The 17,579-nt window shown below is 39.4% G+C and overlaps 2 protein-coding genes across 11 annotated transcripts in view; both read left to right on the plus strand.

The window, feature by feature from the left end:
• The window catches only part of LSM5 (LSM5 homolog, U6 small nuclear RNA and mRNA degradation associated), a 591,871-nt gene that overhangs the window by 209,718 nt on the left and 364,574 nt on the right, over positions 1-17,579 (plus strand). The gene's annotated exons all lie outside the window — the stretch shown is intronic.
• The window catches only part of PDE1C (phosphodiesterase 1C), a 286,285-nt gene that overhangs the window by 131,581 nt on the left and 137,125 nt on the right, over positions 1-17,579 (plus strand). For 2 of the 9 annotated variants that reach the window (XM_071736080.1, XM_071736079.1), the window contains one exon: positions 887-949. The exons of the other annotated variants lie outside the window; for them this stretch is intronic. In XM_071736080.1, coding sequence (XP_071592181.1) covers positions 887-949 — 63 coding nt within the window. The remainder of the gene's footprint in view (positions 1-886; positions 950-17,579) is intronic. 9 annotated transcript variants of the gene reach the window in all.

Genomic DNA, 17,579 nt, shown 5'->3' on the forward strand with positions numbered 1-17,579 from the left:
TCTGTTTTTCAAATAGGAATGTTATGGTACAGTGTGAATCACTGCAAAGAATAATAAGCTACAGACCTTGCAGAAAGGAAGCTATGTTTGCTCTTTCTGGAAAAATACATCTGCAACTAAGTATTTTGGTTTAAGTAACATGACCTTGCCTAAAAGTCTTATTTCCCCTTTTCTTTGTTTGATGTGTTTCACATTCCAGTCCTCGTGTTTGTTATTTAGAAGATAATCAGCAGCAGATCTGCAGATGGGTGTAGAAGCTTTTCCAAATCTCTAAGCCTTTGCTTGATAGCTCACTTATTACCACTATTTTTCCTTTATTTTTAATCATTAAGATTATTTAATTAATCTTTGCTCATGTCATATTAAAAAACCAAAACCACTAAATTTAAATGCCCTGTATCTACTACTAATTTAGTAAGATGTCATAAAAATGTCTGCCTGATGTTTTCCACTTACTTTCCTGTTACTTTATAAACTAATATTATGTAACAGAAATAAATTAGAGGGGAAATATTTAGTTGTTTGGCACTCCTCATATTGCGAAATAATGTTTACGTAAAATATTGTATCTGTTCCAGGCATGTGTAAGGCTTTGAAAGGTATTTTTGTGGAAAGAAATAGTAGAACTCCTTCATGTTTTAAAGCACAACTTTTAAAATTATAAGGGTCATTAGTCAAACTGTCACTGAAACTTCACCAGGGGCTTAGGGGACCTTGTTTGTTCATGCCCCCCCTTACAAAGGCATCTAGTAGACAGTCTTGTTGAGAGTTACATCTTCTGTCTTGAAAAGTACAACATATGCTGTTCTAGCCTTTATAAAAGCATTCAGGCTTTTTTTTTTACCCTACGTAATGCTGGAGAATTGATGGACTTTCTTTATTTCAGGAGCTCGTTATGGGAAACAGTGGTCACTTGTGAGCGACTCCACACTCTGATAATTCCCATACGGTCAGTCACTCTGTGCATGTCTGGGTGTGGAGTGTAGTGGGGCAGGCAAAACTATTGCTTAGGTCTTTGACAAAAGCCTATTATGTACCTTTACAGAGAAGCAGATAAATAGTCAGGGTGAAAGTCTGGATCTTAAAAAAAAAATTTCCACATATTTCCGTTTGAGAAATATTTCCCATTTAGAGTTTTAACAAATGCCTAATATATGTTAAACATGTGCAGCCAGCTCCCTTAGGCTGGGCTTTTGTAGACTGGAGGTTTCTTTTTATCCCTTTCCTCCTGCCCTCCCCCTGAGCCTCATCTTCCATATGCTATAATTAGGACAGGCTGGGATGACTGTAGGGACATGAGCTCCCATGCAAGGCAACTCAAATGCCAAAATTCTCAGTCAGAAAAATTGTATCTTTGACCCCATTTGGGCCTCATACTGGATCCTGGTTGCAAAATAAACCTCCAGATGAAAAGATATTTTACCTCTGAATCACAACACAGAGGTGTTAATAAAGGCTGGGATTCTGAAGTGCGGGGAGGGAGCCTGGAGTTGAGGCTGAGTTGGAAGAATACCATGAAAGCCTGTCTGCTCTTGGTGATTCTCACAGTCTCAACTTTTCTATGCACAGCCTGTCTCACACTTTAGATGTCTCCTTCTGTTTTCAGTTAGCTTGGTGTAGGTACTGAGTTAATTATCTCACAGAGAAAATTGCTGGAAGGTCAAGTGGCTTTCAGGGTAGAGTTATACGCAACTAGTACAAGTGTTAGAGATTAAACTATGGCCAAGTCCTGGGTTAGATTATGTGATATGTACAGTCCCTAGCCATGAAGAGAATTAACAGCCTAAGCATAGCAGATCTAAAACAGCAAGTCACACTAGGAAACCCTGAAGAATGAATGAAGTGAATTGGAGGAATTGCTGGCCAAATACTTGTTATGAGCTCAGTTACAGCCTGTTAGCATTATTGTTGTTTTCACTAAAGTGTTTGATTTTAAGTGCTTAGTTCACTTTGTTAACAGGTCTTGTTAAGGGCAGAACTTATCTTGCCTAATTGTATTTAGCTGTCAAAGGGATATTTAGTTTAAGGTGACTCTTCTGTGAGTGATTGTGAGGGACCTTAAGGAGGAAACCTTGGAGGAAAGAGTAAACATCTATTTAGATGGCTAGTGTTAGGTGATGGGAATCCAGCCCTGCTTTGCCCTGCTCAGTTTTACAGGCCTATATACATATATATATATATAAATATATAATTAAACCACACAGGCTGTGTGCTCAAAACTATGAACTGGAGCCTTATATCTTATAAGGCGCATTCTACATTTATTACAGAACTTTTTATGGAATAACTTAAGTGTATGAGTGGCATCCTGGTTTAGTTACTGGTAGATTATCTGGAGTTTATTTTTGTGCTTTTTTATTTTAAATATAAGCCTCTTTAACATCATTGTCTCATGTAAATGCAAGTAATCTATATTAAAAAGGAAAAAATGTACATAATTGCATGCACATGGATAAATTTATCTACCTCCGACTATCAACTTTTCCTTGCATACAGATCTGTGATTGCCACTGAACTAGAAGATTTTTATTTTTCCCCAGAGTCTGAGTCCCTCAGGTTAGAAGGGACCTAAGGAGGTCCTTGCTCCAATCTCCAGCTTGAAACAGGCTGAGCAATGAGCTCAGGTTGCTTGGGGTTATATCCAGATGGGTCTGGAAAATCTCCATGGATAGATCCTGCACAAACTCTGGGTTCTGCTGCCTGGCTGTCCCCAGGGAGAAAAAGTTCTTCACCTCTGGTTAGCCCTCTAGTTCTCAAATCAAGAAGTTGTCCTTAATAACACCCAGAAATATCCTGGATGGCCAGAGTCTGGCCATGTTGCCATTTAAGCCACTCCTTAAGATAGGAGGTCAACCCTGCTCTTTGTTTTCCCTGCTCTTTGTACTCACCTCTCCTAGAGAGTGAGTACACCCCTCCATGAGAGCATGCCAGTTGTGCAAGCCATCCCACCATGTCTGGTATTCCAGCCATGACACAGTTCTGTGACTGTATATGGAGCTTTAGTTCCTCCTGTTTGTTTCTGATGCTCACATGGATGAGCAGTGGATGGTAGTAGTCTGAGGGCTGGAAAAGACTCAACAATTTCTTTACCATATCCCAGATAAACAGCAAACCTGAGACAACCAGTCAGACCAACAGAAGGATTCCTCTCTCCCTTGCAGAAAGGAGTCTTCAACAGCTATTACTCTCATTTTCTTTTTCATGCAGACACTTGATTGGGGCTTATCTGGTTTTGATGCCTCTCCTGATGCCAGGTGACCTTTTGGCCCTATTTTCAGAACTAGAAGAGGGCAAGTCCAGTTGTCTCACTAGAAAGGAAGTTCCAGTCTTTCCCATCTTGGGGTTTTGAATGTAGTCTCTAGATTTCACTCCTGCTTTGCAATGCAGGTCTTGGATTCCCAGCTTTGCAAGGTCTCTGTGAAGGCCATTCTGATCTCCTGTTCATCCTCCCTGATGCTCTGCACACTCACCTCTTCTCACAGCTCCGTCACCTGGCAACTGAGTGCCACAACCACAGCAAACTTCCCACACAGAAAGGGGCACCAAGAATTTCTTGCAGCCTGAGACCTGAACAGTGGTGTAGTTGCAGAGGGGTGCTGTTTGGGTCTTCAGGTCCCCTGATGTGCTAGGGGCACTTGCTCCAGCTAGTGTTGGATACTACATGGCACATCACAACTGTTAGCACACAGACCTTGGCAGAGGTTTTGGGTTTCTTTACATTCCTGCTGCAAACAGCTGCTAGGACACTGCTGGCAGCACTTGGCCATAACCAGTCATACCAGTTGTAATAGGTGCTTGGCAGTCTTTGACCATTGTAGACAACATTTATGGGTATTCCTAAGTCACAAGGCAGCCAACAAAGGCTCACTGTTGGAGGTGGTGTGGCAAAAAGGGTATAACAGGTTGCAGAAGTTAACCTTCAACAACAGTCACAACTCATCAAATGTTTCCTGAAGAGTTCTGCTGAAGAAGTGGCCTGGAAATTGCTACGTGTCTGTTAGCTGCCTCTCTGCACATTTGCAAATATACTCTTCTCTTCTATCCTGGAAACCATCTTGAATGAAAAAAAAAAGTAGCTGAAGAGGTGTAAAGAGTGAAATTTCCTAAAAAAACCCCCACCTCATTCATGATGCTTATATCAAAAGCTATTAAAAATGAGCCATATGGCATTATCAATGGCAAGGAGTGAAGAGATGGTGTAGTTTTGTGAGTACTGTATTTCAAGATGACGGATACAACCAGAAAGTGTACATGTAGTGCTCACAGCAGTGTATTTCCATACTCTATGTTTTGAGACCCTGATTCTCCCACTGCATTGAACAATGAAGTCTCTTATGGCTTTTGCCATGACCAGTTGAGACTTTCAGTATTGGTCTAATTTTTGCTGCAATTAATCTGCTTTTGTATTATTTAAATGTGGTTGCTCCTGTGGTGTGAGAAAAGTGAACAGATACTGCAATATGTGGCACTTCTCAGTGTCTGCCTTTGCCAGGAAGGTGTGGATCTGATGTGTTGCATCTTAATAGCTCTCCCTTCAAACATCAGCAAATCAAGGAAAAGCAGACTGCGCATGCTCTTTAGAATTAAGATTCCTATATTGCTTTTAGACAATTTTAGTGCAGGAAGTTTATAGCCTATTTTGAGTTTCAAATGCATCCCCTTCTAGAATAGCATCAGCTCTTCCCTACTCTTGAATTCTTGCAAATGTCATTATTAATATCTTGCCTTTGCGGTAAGTCTGTGGTACAAGTGAGTGCACTTTTATTGTTTTGCAGTACTCCACCACCATTGAAAACAACCTCACCACAGCAGAAACAACGCACAACGTTGTTTTCAAAATTTTCCTCCCACTTCAGCTGTCGCCTGTTTACTCTCTGGGCTGGCGGAGTACTGATACAGAACTGTTTTCCAGAATCATATTAGTAAAAATGGAACTTCTGTCAGGAAAAACAAAGCAAACCAAGCCAAACCTCTACTTTGGGACAGCCCTGTGAAGGCAATAGAAGAAAGGTAACTTAGAGGATACTGGCTGGGTGGTTAAGTTACTCAGCTGACATAAAAGAAACTGGAATTCATTCATCTGCACTAGGTCACCATTTTGCTTGCACAACACATTGAAGAGAGCTTGATTTTAATTCCTTGTTGGCATTAGAAGTAAACTTCTTAAGCCTCAACTTTCTTGTTTGTTTTTCTTTCATGAGTCAGTATTCTTGTCTTCCAAAAAGCTCAAGCCATGAGAAGCTACTGAGCTTTTGGAGCTCTGGTACAAAATGGCTTCATTGTGCACGTTATCAGAATCAGATACAGAGTTGGAATATTCTTCAGATGTGTGCAATGTAATTTTTTCTAGAATTCAGTGGAAACAACTGGCAGATAATGGGGGCAGTAGGAATCAAATGCACTTGAATATCCACTTATACTGGCAGAAATAATGGAGTTGCTTTTGCAAGGACTTTTTTTTCAACTCACTCACCAGCAAATCCTTTTAGAACATGGAGCTAGGCTTTCCCAGACACCTAGTACCAAGGGTATATTGTGGTCATGCCACATGGCTGCCACGTTCTGATACCAAAAAAAGAGGTGAAAAGCCTTTTTGGATTGGTGTAAAACCTGTATGTATTGCAAGCAGTTCATTGGTTAAAGGCCACTTTAACACTGACTCTGGACAGAATGCCTGGAAGGACAAGCTCTGCTTAGAGTGCAATGGTTATCAGAAAACAAATGGGTGATGGGATACAATATTCAAAACATTGAGGAGCACTTCTGGGAAATTAGGTCTTTCCTGTAGTATAATGATGAGAATGGAGGAAAGTGGTTGAGAGGTAATTTTTTCAATTTGATAATGATAACTGCATCCTATCTAGCTGTGTATTTGTAACGCAAAAAGTTCATTAGAATTCAGAGTAGTGCTTACTGCTTTAAGAAAAAACAAAAAAACAAAAAAAAGGACTATTTGCAGCTAATTTATATATATTAGAGGTCTCTTCAGAAGGCCAAAAAGTCTGCCCATCATCTTACTGATGGGCACTTCACTTTATGAGCAGTTTTTGCCAGTCTCTAGGTATGTTCCTACATGATGGGCAGTGTGTGTCCAGTGAGAGTGACTGCTAAATGGTGCAGCAGTTCAGTGTTTTTCTTAAGCTTATGTCTGAAAGTGTTGTAAGAAAGCCAGGATAGTAGAGGAGTGAAAGAGGAACAGCAAGATTATATGATACCAATGTTATTTTTTCATTAAGGTAACTACAGCATTAGAGTTCAGCCCTAGGGATTGTTAAAACCTTTTAAGATGATGGTGGAAACTCTATTAATATTCTGCACGCTTTTTTTCCAAAGTACATTTCTTTTTTAAATGTCTCTATTAGAAGAAAAGACATTTTTTGTATTTTTTTCCTTTTCAATAAACAGGATGATTAGAGAAAATGAACTCCTCTTCAATAACTTTGTAATCGTTCGTTGTCATTCAGATATGAATTTGATTCAGCTGAGTGAGTTTTAAAGAACATGTGCGTGAATTCCAAAGTGAAATATATTTCTGCAGATTGATCTAAAAAATACTCTTATTTTTTTAATTGCAGAACGGGAGAAAAAATTATGAGAAAAAGGTTGGCAGTTTGTGGAAAATCACAAGCGATCATACGCTATTTTGATTTAATTGTAGTGCCTGCAAAATTTTTTGCTAAAACTCTTTAGAAGGAAAGTAGCAGTCTCAAAGAGTTGAATGCCTCTTATCTCATTAGCCAATACTGGATGATACAGAAGGAAAAGGAAAAGTGCATGTGTCTGAATGTCTAACTCATTTTTCCAAAGGGCAGTAGATTTCCAGATATTTCAGATTAATTCCTTAATTTGGGCCTGATTAGACTATATTATAAAATGCTCTGAAATTTCAAAGCTAGTTGCTTTTTCCAGTAAAAGGCCTCAGGGTTTACTTGCTATGTTTTTAATACACTTTGGCTTTGAGTCGGACTGAGTTGCTCTCATTCAGGTTCCCTGGCACCTTAATACTTGCATAGAGCTACCACTATGATGGGGCTTCATGCAGAGTGGGGCATTATGCATCTGTATCCAATGGCATCCAGTGAACCCAGCCCTTACCTTTTCTTGAAACATACGTTGACTTCTGCTTAGGGTTTTGATATGTAACCTCATAATGGGCTCATTGCCTCCAATCCAAATTATGTCATGGCACAGACTTGGGGAAGAGAAGAGGAATTATTGTTCAACCTATTTTTGGGATAAAATGCCATTAGCTACTTGTACTCAGGTTACGTTGGCTTTGAAAGGAGGCTGATGAAGGGGAATTCTGCACAGTAAATAGATGATGGCTATGCAGATGGTCTATTAATTTCCTGCTTTGGGAAGTAGCAAATGAAATATTTACCTGACAGACAGTCCTGATGTGTTGGAAGAAGATGACTGCTAAACTAGAAGTCTTTAAGTGATACTCCCTTGTACTGATCTAGGCAGCATACTACATGTGATTACAATACTAATGGCCCGCACAGTAACAAGCATTGGACCAGAATGTGACGAAAAATTAAGAAGCTTTTAGAAAAAGAAGCCTGCCTTGAGGTATGCATCTCTATGCTACTCTGCCTCTTCCTCCACATACCACACAGAATAATAGAATCATCCAGGTTGGAAAGGACCTCTGAGATCATCAAGTCCAACCCTTAACCCACTACCACCCTGGTTACCAGACCATGGCACTGAGTGCCACATTTAGTCCCTTTTTAAAAATGCCCAGGGACGGAGAATCCACCACCTCCCTGGGCAGCCCATTCCAGTGTCTGATCACCCTCTCTGTAAAGAATTTCTTCCTAATATCTAACCTAAACCTCCCCTGGCAGAGCTTAAGTCTCTGCCCTCTTGTCTTACTGTTAGCTACTTGGGAGAAGAGACTGACCCCAAGCTGGCTACAACTGCAGAAACATTACTTCCACAATCCAGAGCAATAAGGTAACTTCTCTTTGGCACAGAAATAGTTATTGAGCAGAGCAGCAGGGGTCAGAGCTGCTGATTAATCTCTCCAGCTTGCGTTACTAACGTTGCAAATGTCACTCCCTGTTAACGTCACCCACTTGAGTCTGTCACGTCCTCTTGTGCCGACAGTTCCGAGATCAAGTTTGACATGGACCGGGTGATAACAGATGGGCAGCTGAGGGAAGGGGCTGGGAAAACATTTCAGCCTTTTCTGAGAGACATGGATTCTTTGTCTCCAAACACTGTTTGCTTTTTCTGTGATTGCTCACATGTTGTAAGGAACCCATCTAAATTAAACTGTGTAGTGGGTCTGTCCACATTTGAGAGGATTGGGTAGAGGGATGGGATTTTCAGCTCAGAATTCTATGAAAAGTTCATCTGTCATCTATGAACTTCTGCTCTGCTCATATCCATCTGAAAACTGGAGATAGTTTGTTGCTAAGTAAACTCAGTATTTGTTTGTAGGGAATGACCCATTGGAGCCATGTGATGCACAGACCTTTATGAGCTATTTTCACTCTTCCACTCTTGAGAACTTGTCAGGCTAAGTATAGTTATTTTTTTTAATCAAATGCTGAATTTTTTTTGGAAGTTAGTTTTTAAATGTTTCAAAATAAAAATAGTTTTAAATGATAGTTTTCATTTATGTACTAGACAAGAGGAACTTTTTTTTTTTTTTTTTTTTTTTTTTTTTTTTTTGGGTTCTGTAGATTTTGTGGGGAGAAAAAAAGAGAATGTCAGGAAGAGAAAGGGGATAAGAAAAAAAAGAGTTTTCCTCTCTTAAGTCACTTTCAGAAAACATGCATGTGACTCCTTTTAGAGGTAACTGAAGCCTCTATGCTCAAAATCCTCTTTGCTTTCGGTTGTGCTAGAGACTGTTTTAAAATGATGTTCTAAAGCCTGTACAGCTTGTCTAGTAATGCTATGGCTGGACAAGACACAGCTGGAGAAAGCAGCTGAAGGAAAAGGAGGAGAAGGAGAGGCAGAAATGGCTGCATGTATGCACTCAGTGGGCCTGGCATGTATACAGATGCTGTGGTTATATGTGAAGGTGAGGTTCAGTGAAGTGAAATCTGGAGACAGACCACACCTCTTTCTTGTTCAGAGTTTTACATGTTGGCTGGAGTGAAATTGTTCTGTGTGGTCTTAAAAGTATTGGTTTATGCCATAAATACCCCTTAGGAGAGTTTTATACATGTGGACATCTGCTACTGGCTGTCATTGAAGAGGGATTTTGCATGGATTTGGACATTGACCTATATTAGGATGGCAGTTCTTATTTTCTTTTGTGGCAGCTGGAGAGAGGTAATTCTTGTACAATACATAAGCAAACTGGGTGAGTGGGAACTTCCATACTGACAAGAAATTGCACTTTATAATGACTTGTAAAGGGAAAGTTTGTCTTGTCATACAACAAAATACTTCTTGTATTCTTGGGATCAACTAGGACATAAAAGGAGATGCTTAGAATATGTATTTTTATTAAAAGGCCCGGCATTATTTCGATAAATAAAATCCCTGTGAATTAATTTCACACAGATCACTACAACATATTATTTTAAAATATTTATAGGGGTCCCCTTAGTGCTGCTATCTTGTATACGACTTTTCTTCTTTTGAATAGTGAAGTAGCCAAGCAAACACTCAGCTTGGTAATAACCAGGTACATTGAGAATAGATTGTCCAAACTTGAGAGCTTAACTTTAAAAAATAAATAAATTGTTTTCTACAAAGAATTTCATTTGAAATAGGGTAATAAAAAGGTAGTGTTTGCATTTAAATTGATTCTTCATGGATGTAGCAATTCTTTCTTGCAGCTAGCTATGTTAAGTTTTTAAGCTGTTGCTTATGGTCAGTTTAGAGAAGTATAAGGACAGATCAAAAGTACTAATGACATAGTTTCTAAAGTCTCATGTGAAGCAATTTTGCTTCTTCCATTTTTTTTTAAAGTTGGCTCTTTAAAAAACATCAACTTCAGTTGTGATTTCAGTCTTCTACATTTAATATTCTTCCTTTGTTACTAATAGCAAGGTAGGGGTAGGGCTAGCTGAATTTTGTGTTTAAGCCTGTTTTTCAGTAGAAAACTTGTTTTGAGGCTAAATATATTTTCACAAAAATGTCAACTTGCTGTGGAAATAAAAAAAAACCATAACAAACCAACAACAAGCAACAAAACAAAAGAACAACTGCCCAAAGATTTAGGCCAAAATGTTTTTTCGAGGTGATGGCCAAGATTTCCAGATAATATTTCAATATTACTAGAGCTGCTCTTTGTTGTTAACTTTGCAGTGCCTGGAGGTCCCAATTAAACCAGGGATGCACAGTGCCAAAACTGCAACAAGTACCAATGTGTACTGTTCCTTTCCTGATGAGTTTACAATGCAGCCTCATCCTACAAAACTGGCTTCCCAGCTTTTCTCCTCTCTACTTTTTCAGCATTAAACCTCACAAAACCCAGTAATTTTTCAAAGCTTGTGTACCATAAATGCTGAATATGTCCTAGGCAGAGCTTAAAAAACTCAGATGAATAAACCTGAGGTTTGATGTAGAACACAACACTTAATTTTTGTAAATTCTCTTTACTCCTACATACACCTTATTTTTACTTTCTGTTTGAAGATACAGACGTCCCCAAGTTTTATGTGAAAAGCATTCCAGCTATAATAAAGTTGCAGTGCCATCAATTGATCATATTATCAAAAGGCCAATTGCTTAATGTACTTGAATTGGAACTTGCTGAAAGCATATCAAGGAAGCAACTAGCTCTGTGATGAATGGCACCTACAATGAAAATTGAATAGTCTGCTCTGGAAAAGATTATTGGCATTTGTTTTTTTGCTTTAACTGCATAACTGTTTCATGAAAAAAAGAAAAGATTGAGAGGATAAGAACAGTTGGATTTGCGTTGCATAATGTTGTCTTATCCTTGCTATAAATCTTTGCCAATATCAGATTCAGGACAAAAAGCTCACAGATTCTTTCAACTCCATTTGTAAAATACCAAGCTTTGAGATTCTGAAATGAGGCTGACACTAAAAGATGCTATATAATCTTCTTAATTTTTCATGTTATTGTAGCACACCTTTTTTTCTATCCACTCTCTTTAGGGATCATGCACACAGAAGGTACAGTTGCAAGGTGTGTTGGAAAATGAATGTAGTTTATGTTCAGGGTTTTCTTCATAGATAAGTAAAATATGTCATCTTCTGGGAGGCAGGGTGGTCTGGTGAATAGAGGTATGAGCCACAACATCTGGGTTTTACTTCTCTAACCTCAAATCTATTCTTGGTTCATGGCAACACCCTAAAGATAAACTGTAACAAAACCCCAATGTGTCGCCTAAATATTTGTATATATAAATGAACTTCCTTTAATTATTTATTTTTATTGATTTGACCAGCAGAGCACATACTGATGTAATCACTGTGCTTTAAGGCCCTCTGGTTGAAAAATGTTTATGGCAGCATCTTTTGCCTAGGAGCATCAAAGAACACCATGGATCCCATCTGATTGAGTCCCAGAATCTTCTTTGGGACTCTGGTAGTTGAGAGCCATGAAGTTGGGGAGATTGCTCTGTGGGAGAGCCCCATGAATTTGTTGTACTCCTGTAGTGAGCTAGTAAGAGACTCAAGAATGCCTAAATCCACATTACTGAATTACTGAATGTGGATTTGTCAACTAGTCTAACTATTAAGCACATACTGTCAGTCCAATTTTGTGGACTTTATAGGAACCACCATAAAACCAGAGCAGAACTTAATTCAATGAACTGAGAGGCCTATGCTGCCCACTCTGAATTTACATTGCTGTTTGTGAAGTATGCCTGCAAAAAATCACAGCGCTTGCTAGTAGTAAAATTAACAAAGGATTCACTCACAGAAAATTGGGGAATAATTTTTTTCTACCTTCAATAAAATGAAAATACCTTGCTTAGAACCAAAAGAAAATCTTGTGAAAATTCTTATTCACCTTCATTCTTTTTGATAAAATACTCATTATTGCTGTGTAGGAAGAAGAAATGAATTCAGTAACATCATTAATCATTTCAGTTAGTTGTGTAATATTGTGTTTAAGGCCACAGTGCTTTATCCATTTACTAAAACTGATTTCTGTTTTTATATTAGAACTGTATATCCTGTTAATCTAGCCAAAGTCCTGATACAGCTTCTGTTGGGATTTTCTTATGATTCTAAGTCATAACATGTCCAAATGTACCATTTATGATGACCTTCTGTGTAAAAAGAATCCCAAAGCCTACTACAGGGAGTTTGTATGTTTGCCTTCATTCTAGAATAGTGAAATTATTTGGGTTTGTTTTTCTTGATATTTTATATTCTGGCAGGCATGTTATAGATAGCACTTAATATAAAGGAGGCTATGTTGTCCCTCAGGAACTTGAGAATGCTTTCTGCCTCCTAGCTTTGGGTGTGCATCTCAGCTGAGTCCTGTTTCATGTAAAAGCAAGACTTACCATGCCATCCTTCCCCTCATGAGTGGGCTTCCCTTTAGAGGGCAAGAAGGTATTTCCTAGCAGGTCTGGTGTGCAGTCTGGCAGAATTTATAGTCCCAATTTTTCCTGCTGATTAGGCCCACGTAGTCTGCATTATTTGTCTGCATCCCACTCTTCACTTTTGAGGTGGGAGCTGCTGCACATATTAGCAAACCAAGACCAGCAAAAAGGTACTGAAACAGGTCAGTGGTAAATCATCATATATTTCACTAATATATTTCACAAATATTAGCTGTAAAATGCACCTCAAGAGAAACATGTCTTCAGGGATAGAAACATTTCTGTATCCTTTCAGTCATCAAGTTTAACTTCTCTTTATGGGTAATGCTTATGGAATCATGGAATCATATATGTATCATAGAATCATTATATGTATATATAGGCAATGTCTCCTTCCTGATGTTGGAGAAGTAACTCCTGTAATATTTCTAGTGAGTATGTGTGGTGATGTGTGATGATACCTTGTTCACTGCAGCTCAGAACCCTTCTTACTATTAACTGCTGATAAGCAGTTTATGATTTGTGTAGAGTCACTGGCTGTGTGAATTAATTCTTTAAGTATAAATACATAAAATTCTGTGAGGTAAGTGTTCATAAACTGTTAATTACATAAATTTGATATGTTATGTATGTATGATGTCATGTATTATGAACTTGTGCATCTTGTTGGAACTTTCAAAATAATTGGGTTTGCCTGAAGCCCCAGCATCCTAAGTGATGGAGTTACGAGAGAAATCCCTGAGAAAGACAAAGATTTTAGCACCTACTTGTGAAAAAAAAACCCCAAAACCTAGGCAAATGAAATGCAGCCATGATTGTTGAAGATTGTAACAGCTTCTCATTTGTGTCCTGGCTGTGTATGGGTGGAAAGGGCTTTAGGCATTGTTATCATGGACATCCTTGGCTGCAGGTTGAGAAAAACCTGGGTGTCAGAGAGGGAGCAAGGAAGAGGCTGTCTTCTCCCTGGTATCTCACATTTCCACAGGAGGATCTCTGAGCTGAGGGGACTGCTTTGTCCTGGAGAGGTGCTAGAGGGGCAGCTTTCTGCATCAATGCCCCTTTCCTCCTCCTGTGTCTGTCAAGCTGCCTGGCTGGTGTTACTGGTCTTCTCTGCAGCTGTACAGAGGATTATGTTCTCTCTGAAAAAAAGGACAGAATCTCTACCCTTCATCACCTTTAACTGGCTGTGCAGAGTAATCCTTTAAGGATGCAGCATGCGGTCGGTGGCTACTGCAGGATTACAGGAGTGAAGGATCGAGGTATAAAAACTAGAGCTGATTTTTTGTTTTGGTACAGCTGGCTGACAAATTCAAATTTCCAGCTCTATTAATGACTGCCTTCCCTCCCCAACACCCTGGGAAGCAAGCTTTGAGGTGAGCAGAAAGTATTTATTAAGAGCAGCTACAGATGATCCTCATTGTTTATTTAAGAGACCTGTCCTGAAGGGGACACAGTAACTTTGTGACCTTCCTTGTTGCTGCTGGCTGTTACACAGAGCATTTTTAGAATTTGGTGCTTTGACTCAGTGGGGCTGACGTGATAGACCTGCTTTAATGAGTGGAGGAAATTTGTGCTCACTTGCAAGCTTCTGTGTAGAGGGTTTTCCTCTTTTAATAACGTGTTCTGAAACACGTCTCTTCTTATCGCTTTCCCTTGCAGAAGAAAGCTTGGGGATTTTCCCTGCTAGGACCACTCAGCAGGCAATGATGCCCAGTGCTAGCAGCATCATTTACACTGGGGAAACTGCTCTGCATTCAGTAGTTACACTGCACTTAGCCCACATAAGCACTGGCAGGACTGTGGAAGGTGGTGTGAAGGTACACTGAGGTTGTCTTTACTTCAATCCTCAAGGATTACTGCACAGTTCTCTCACAGAACACAACACTATGTAAAGGTAACTATAGCACATTTGCACATCAACTGCATCTTAATTGCAGATTGGGTATGAGCTAAATATGCCATCATTTTAGGTTGATTTGGGGGATGTGGCTTCCCTGGGCAACACCAAGAGAATAGTGGAATGTGGCATGGCATTCCCTTGTACTCCTGCTTTTAGGCATTTACTATTCTAATACAGTAGAGGGCTTCATCCCCTCTAGTACAGACCCTGTCTTGAAGAAGAATCAGGATTTGAAAAAATAAATGGTTATTTTCTAAGGCTTATGAAACGCTGTTAGGAAACCATCAAAACAACCTCCTCCATGTGAACTGAACCAGATTTAAGTTGGCAGAAACCAAATGACAATCCATAATTTACTTAGCTCCCTCACCCATCCATTCCTCTGCACTTAGAAAAACCTTAATCAAAATATTTTAATGTAGTTGACAGAGCTGAAAGTGAGTAGTTTCACTCAAAGAAGAGGAAATCTTTGTGATTTTCCAGATCCTTTTCTTCTATAAATGGACAAGATATCCCCACAAACTCCAGTGGAATTTAGCTATTTTACATTGGCTGAGAATTTAGTTTCAGACATTTTACATTATACTAATTATGCATTAGGCACTGCCTTATGGCTATTTCAACTTCTTGATGGAAACAGATTTTAGAATTTTGGTCTTAGGAGTGCAAAGCACTGCAGATTAAACTGCCACTATAAACTCAGCCACTGATTGCTAGGAAAAAGGAGTTGGCTGCTGTCAGGAATAGCTGCATACAAGCAGGATACGTGAAATATTAGAAGGAATCATCTCTACCGGAGGAATTTACATTTAGTGGCTGAACTGGATGTTCTGGTAAGATGCATGACAAACCCTTCTGGCCACATCTCTAACTTGTACACCTAATCAAGATCCAGGCCTGAGCACTGCCCCTTTTTTCCCCAGTAAATACTAATATGACCCATATCTAATTTTAATCATGTACATTGAAAAAAGACTGTTAATCTGGTTAAATGGTTCCAATTTATTACATCTTATAGTGGTAAACTTTTTAATTCATAGCTATTTGTGTAGCTGTTTGGCTTTTTTCAACCTTGTGCCTTTTTTTTCCCATATTCTTCAGTTACACTTTTACTCTAGTTATCCATTTCAGATGGCAAATATCGAGTCAGAGAGACATGTTCATGATTTATTTCATGGATATAGAAATTATGCTAAAGCAATAATCATCAGATATAACAAGTATTTATCAAGGTCATATCACTATACCTTTTCATTTAAGGTAAAAGTCGAGCATGCTTGCTGACAGAAGCATTGGCTTTTAATTTTCCCCTTAAAACATCTAATAGTTAAAATTAGGCAACAGAAAAAACTTGCGAGAGCCCCAGAATACTATCTATTAAATGAAGAAGAAAAAAAATCAGTTTTTTCCTTAAAAATGTTCAGCAGAAAGCATCAATTTTCACATGGATTCTCTACCTTATTGCTTCTGCTGGGAAATCTCTTCAGTTATATATGTCAAAGTAGAGACATAACCTGTGCTACTGGGTGTGCTCTGATGGCACAGTAATGGTATATAACTGAGACAGCAGATTCGTGATTATTTTTCTCCATCCTTTGAAATGTAATGGTTGTATTTTTAGTGGACAAATATGGCTTAGATTCATCATCAATTTTTATCCAAGCACATCAATCATTTGGTGTGAAAATTCATCACCTGTTTTCCTTGGGAAGCAGGTGATATCTGGTTAATGATGAATGAATCACATTATGGACAAAGCAGGCATGAAGCCTCGTCTCATGTGAAGCTGTTCTTTTTATATCCCCTCTACCTTTTCACTGACAAAGCATAAAAATGCATGTGCAGAACTAATACATGTTCTATATACCCAAGTCAGTGGGTGAGGAGCATCACCATCTGCAGACATGTGGTTCCTGGGCAGAACAATTTTCTCTCTCAAGGGGTTCTTTGTAACTGGGAAGCAATGAAGCTTTTGGCTTGTCATTGAGAAGGAGATTAGGGTCCTTCTGGCCAGAAATGGTCAACATGCGGGGTATGCAATTTGTGTGGTCCCAAATACTGTAGGACTGAATAGGGTTTTTTTCTTGTATAAAATCCATCTCTTCCAGTGAGGTGACTTGTCTAATTTGTAGCTGTCAAAGTCCTGCTCCTGAATGCAGCTACAGAAAGTCTTATACTGAGCAGAGGGGGTCTTTCATCAGGTAAGAGCAAGGAAAAGCTGGTTGGTGAGGGGTGGATATCTTCAGAGAGAGATAGAACTCCTTTCAACCCTAGTGGGTGAAGAAGATCCTATGCATAAAAAAAGGTTGAACTCCAGAATCTCTCAGCAAATCCCAGAAAAATATCTTTTAGCTTTACATATAGATTTAAAGCAAGCATGGGAAAGGTCTGGAGGTAGGCAGATGTGTTGAGTTTGGCTCTCATGGGCTTTAGGAAGATATCTGGAAGCATGGGGAAAATAAAGTGACATCCTGAAAATTAGAAAGCTCGTCAGGAGACCCCAGGCCTCTCTGGCTTCCATGCCAGCACCCCATGCATTGGCTGTGCATGTGCCAGTAGGTGCATAATATAAGGTATAAATAGACATATGGCACTGCAGAGCTGGCACAGACCAGGAATGTCATGCAGAGCAGATGTCACTGGGAAGGTTAGGACTGCAGCCCACTGTTCCCTCCTTGGCATCAGCCTTTTGTGCCCAGAATCCTCCTGTCATACCTGACGGCAGCACATCCTTCTGACAGATGGGTGTAAATGCATGCAGGTTGGAAACCTAGCTGAGCATCAGTTGTGTTTACTCAAGAGTCACCCTGCTGACCTGGATGAGTGTGAAAAGTTGATTTGCTGTAAGGGACTTCTTTTCCTGCAATTCACCTAAAAGGTTGTAATTTCTGTGCAGCTTCACCCCTTGCTCTTAGTATTGTGCAAAGCTACTGCTTGAGGTAGTTGGTGTTTGTTCATGTGGCTTTACCAGGGTTAACAGAAGTTGTTGCCTGTGGGGAGATAACTACAACAGGGCTTATAACCAGCAGCAGCACTGCAAATGTTCTAGGTGCTTTCCAGTGCAGATCCTCCCCTAGAGACCCAAGGAGGGGATTGGGGAAAGGGAGACCTCATAGAATCAGAGTTGTGGCAGGCTCACATCACCTTACAATTTTCCTTCCATAATTTGATACTTTATCTTTCTCA

The sequence above is a fragment of the Heliangelus exortis genome, chromosome 2 (genome assembly GCF_036169615.1).
Source record: "Heliangelus exortis chromosome 2, bHelExo1.hap1, whole genome shotgun sequence".
Lineage (NCBI taxonomy): Eukaryota > Metazoa > Chordata > Aves > Apodiformes > Trochilidae > Heliangelus > Heliangelus exortis.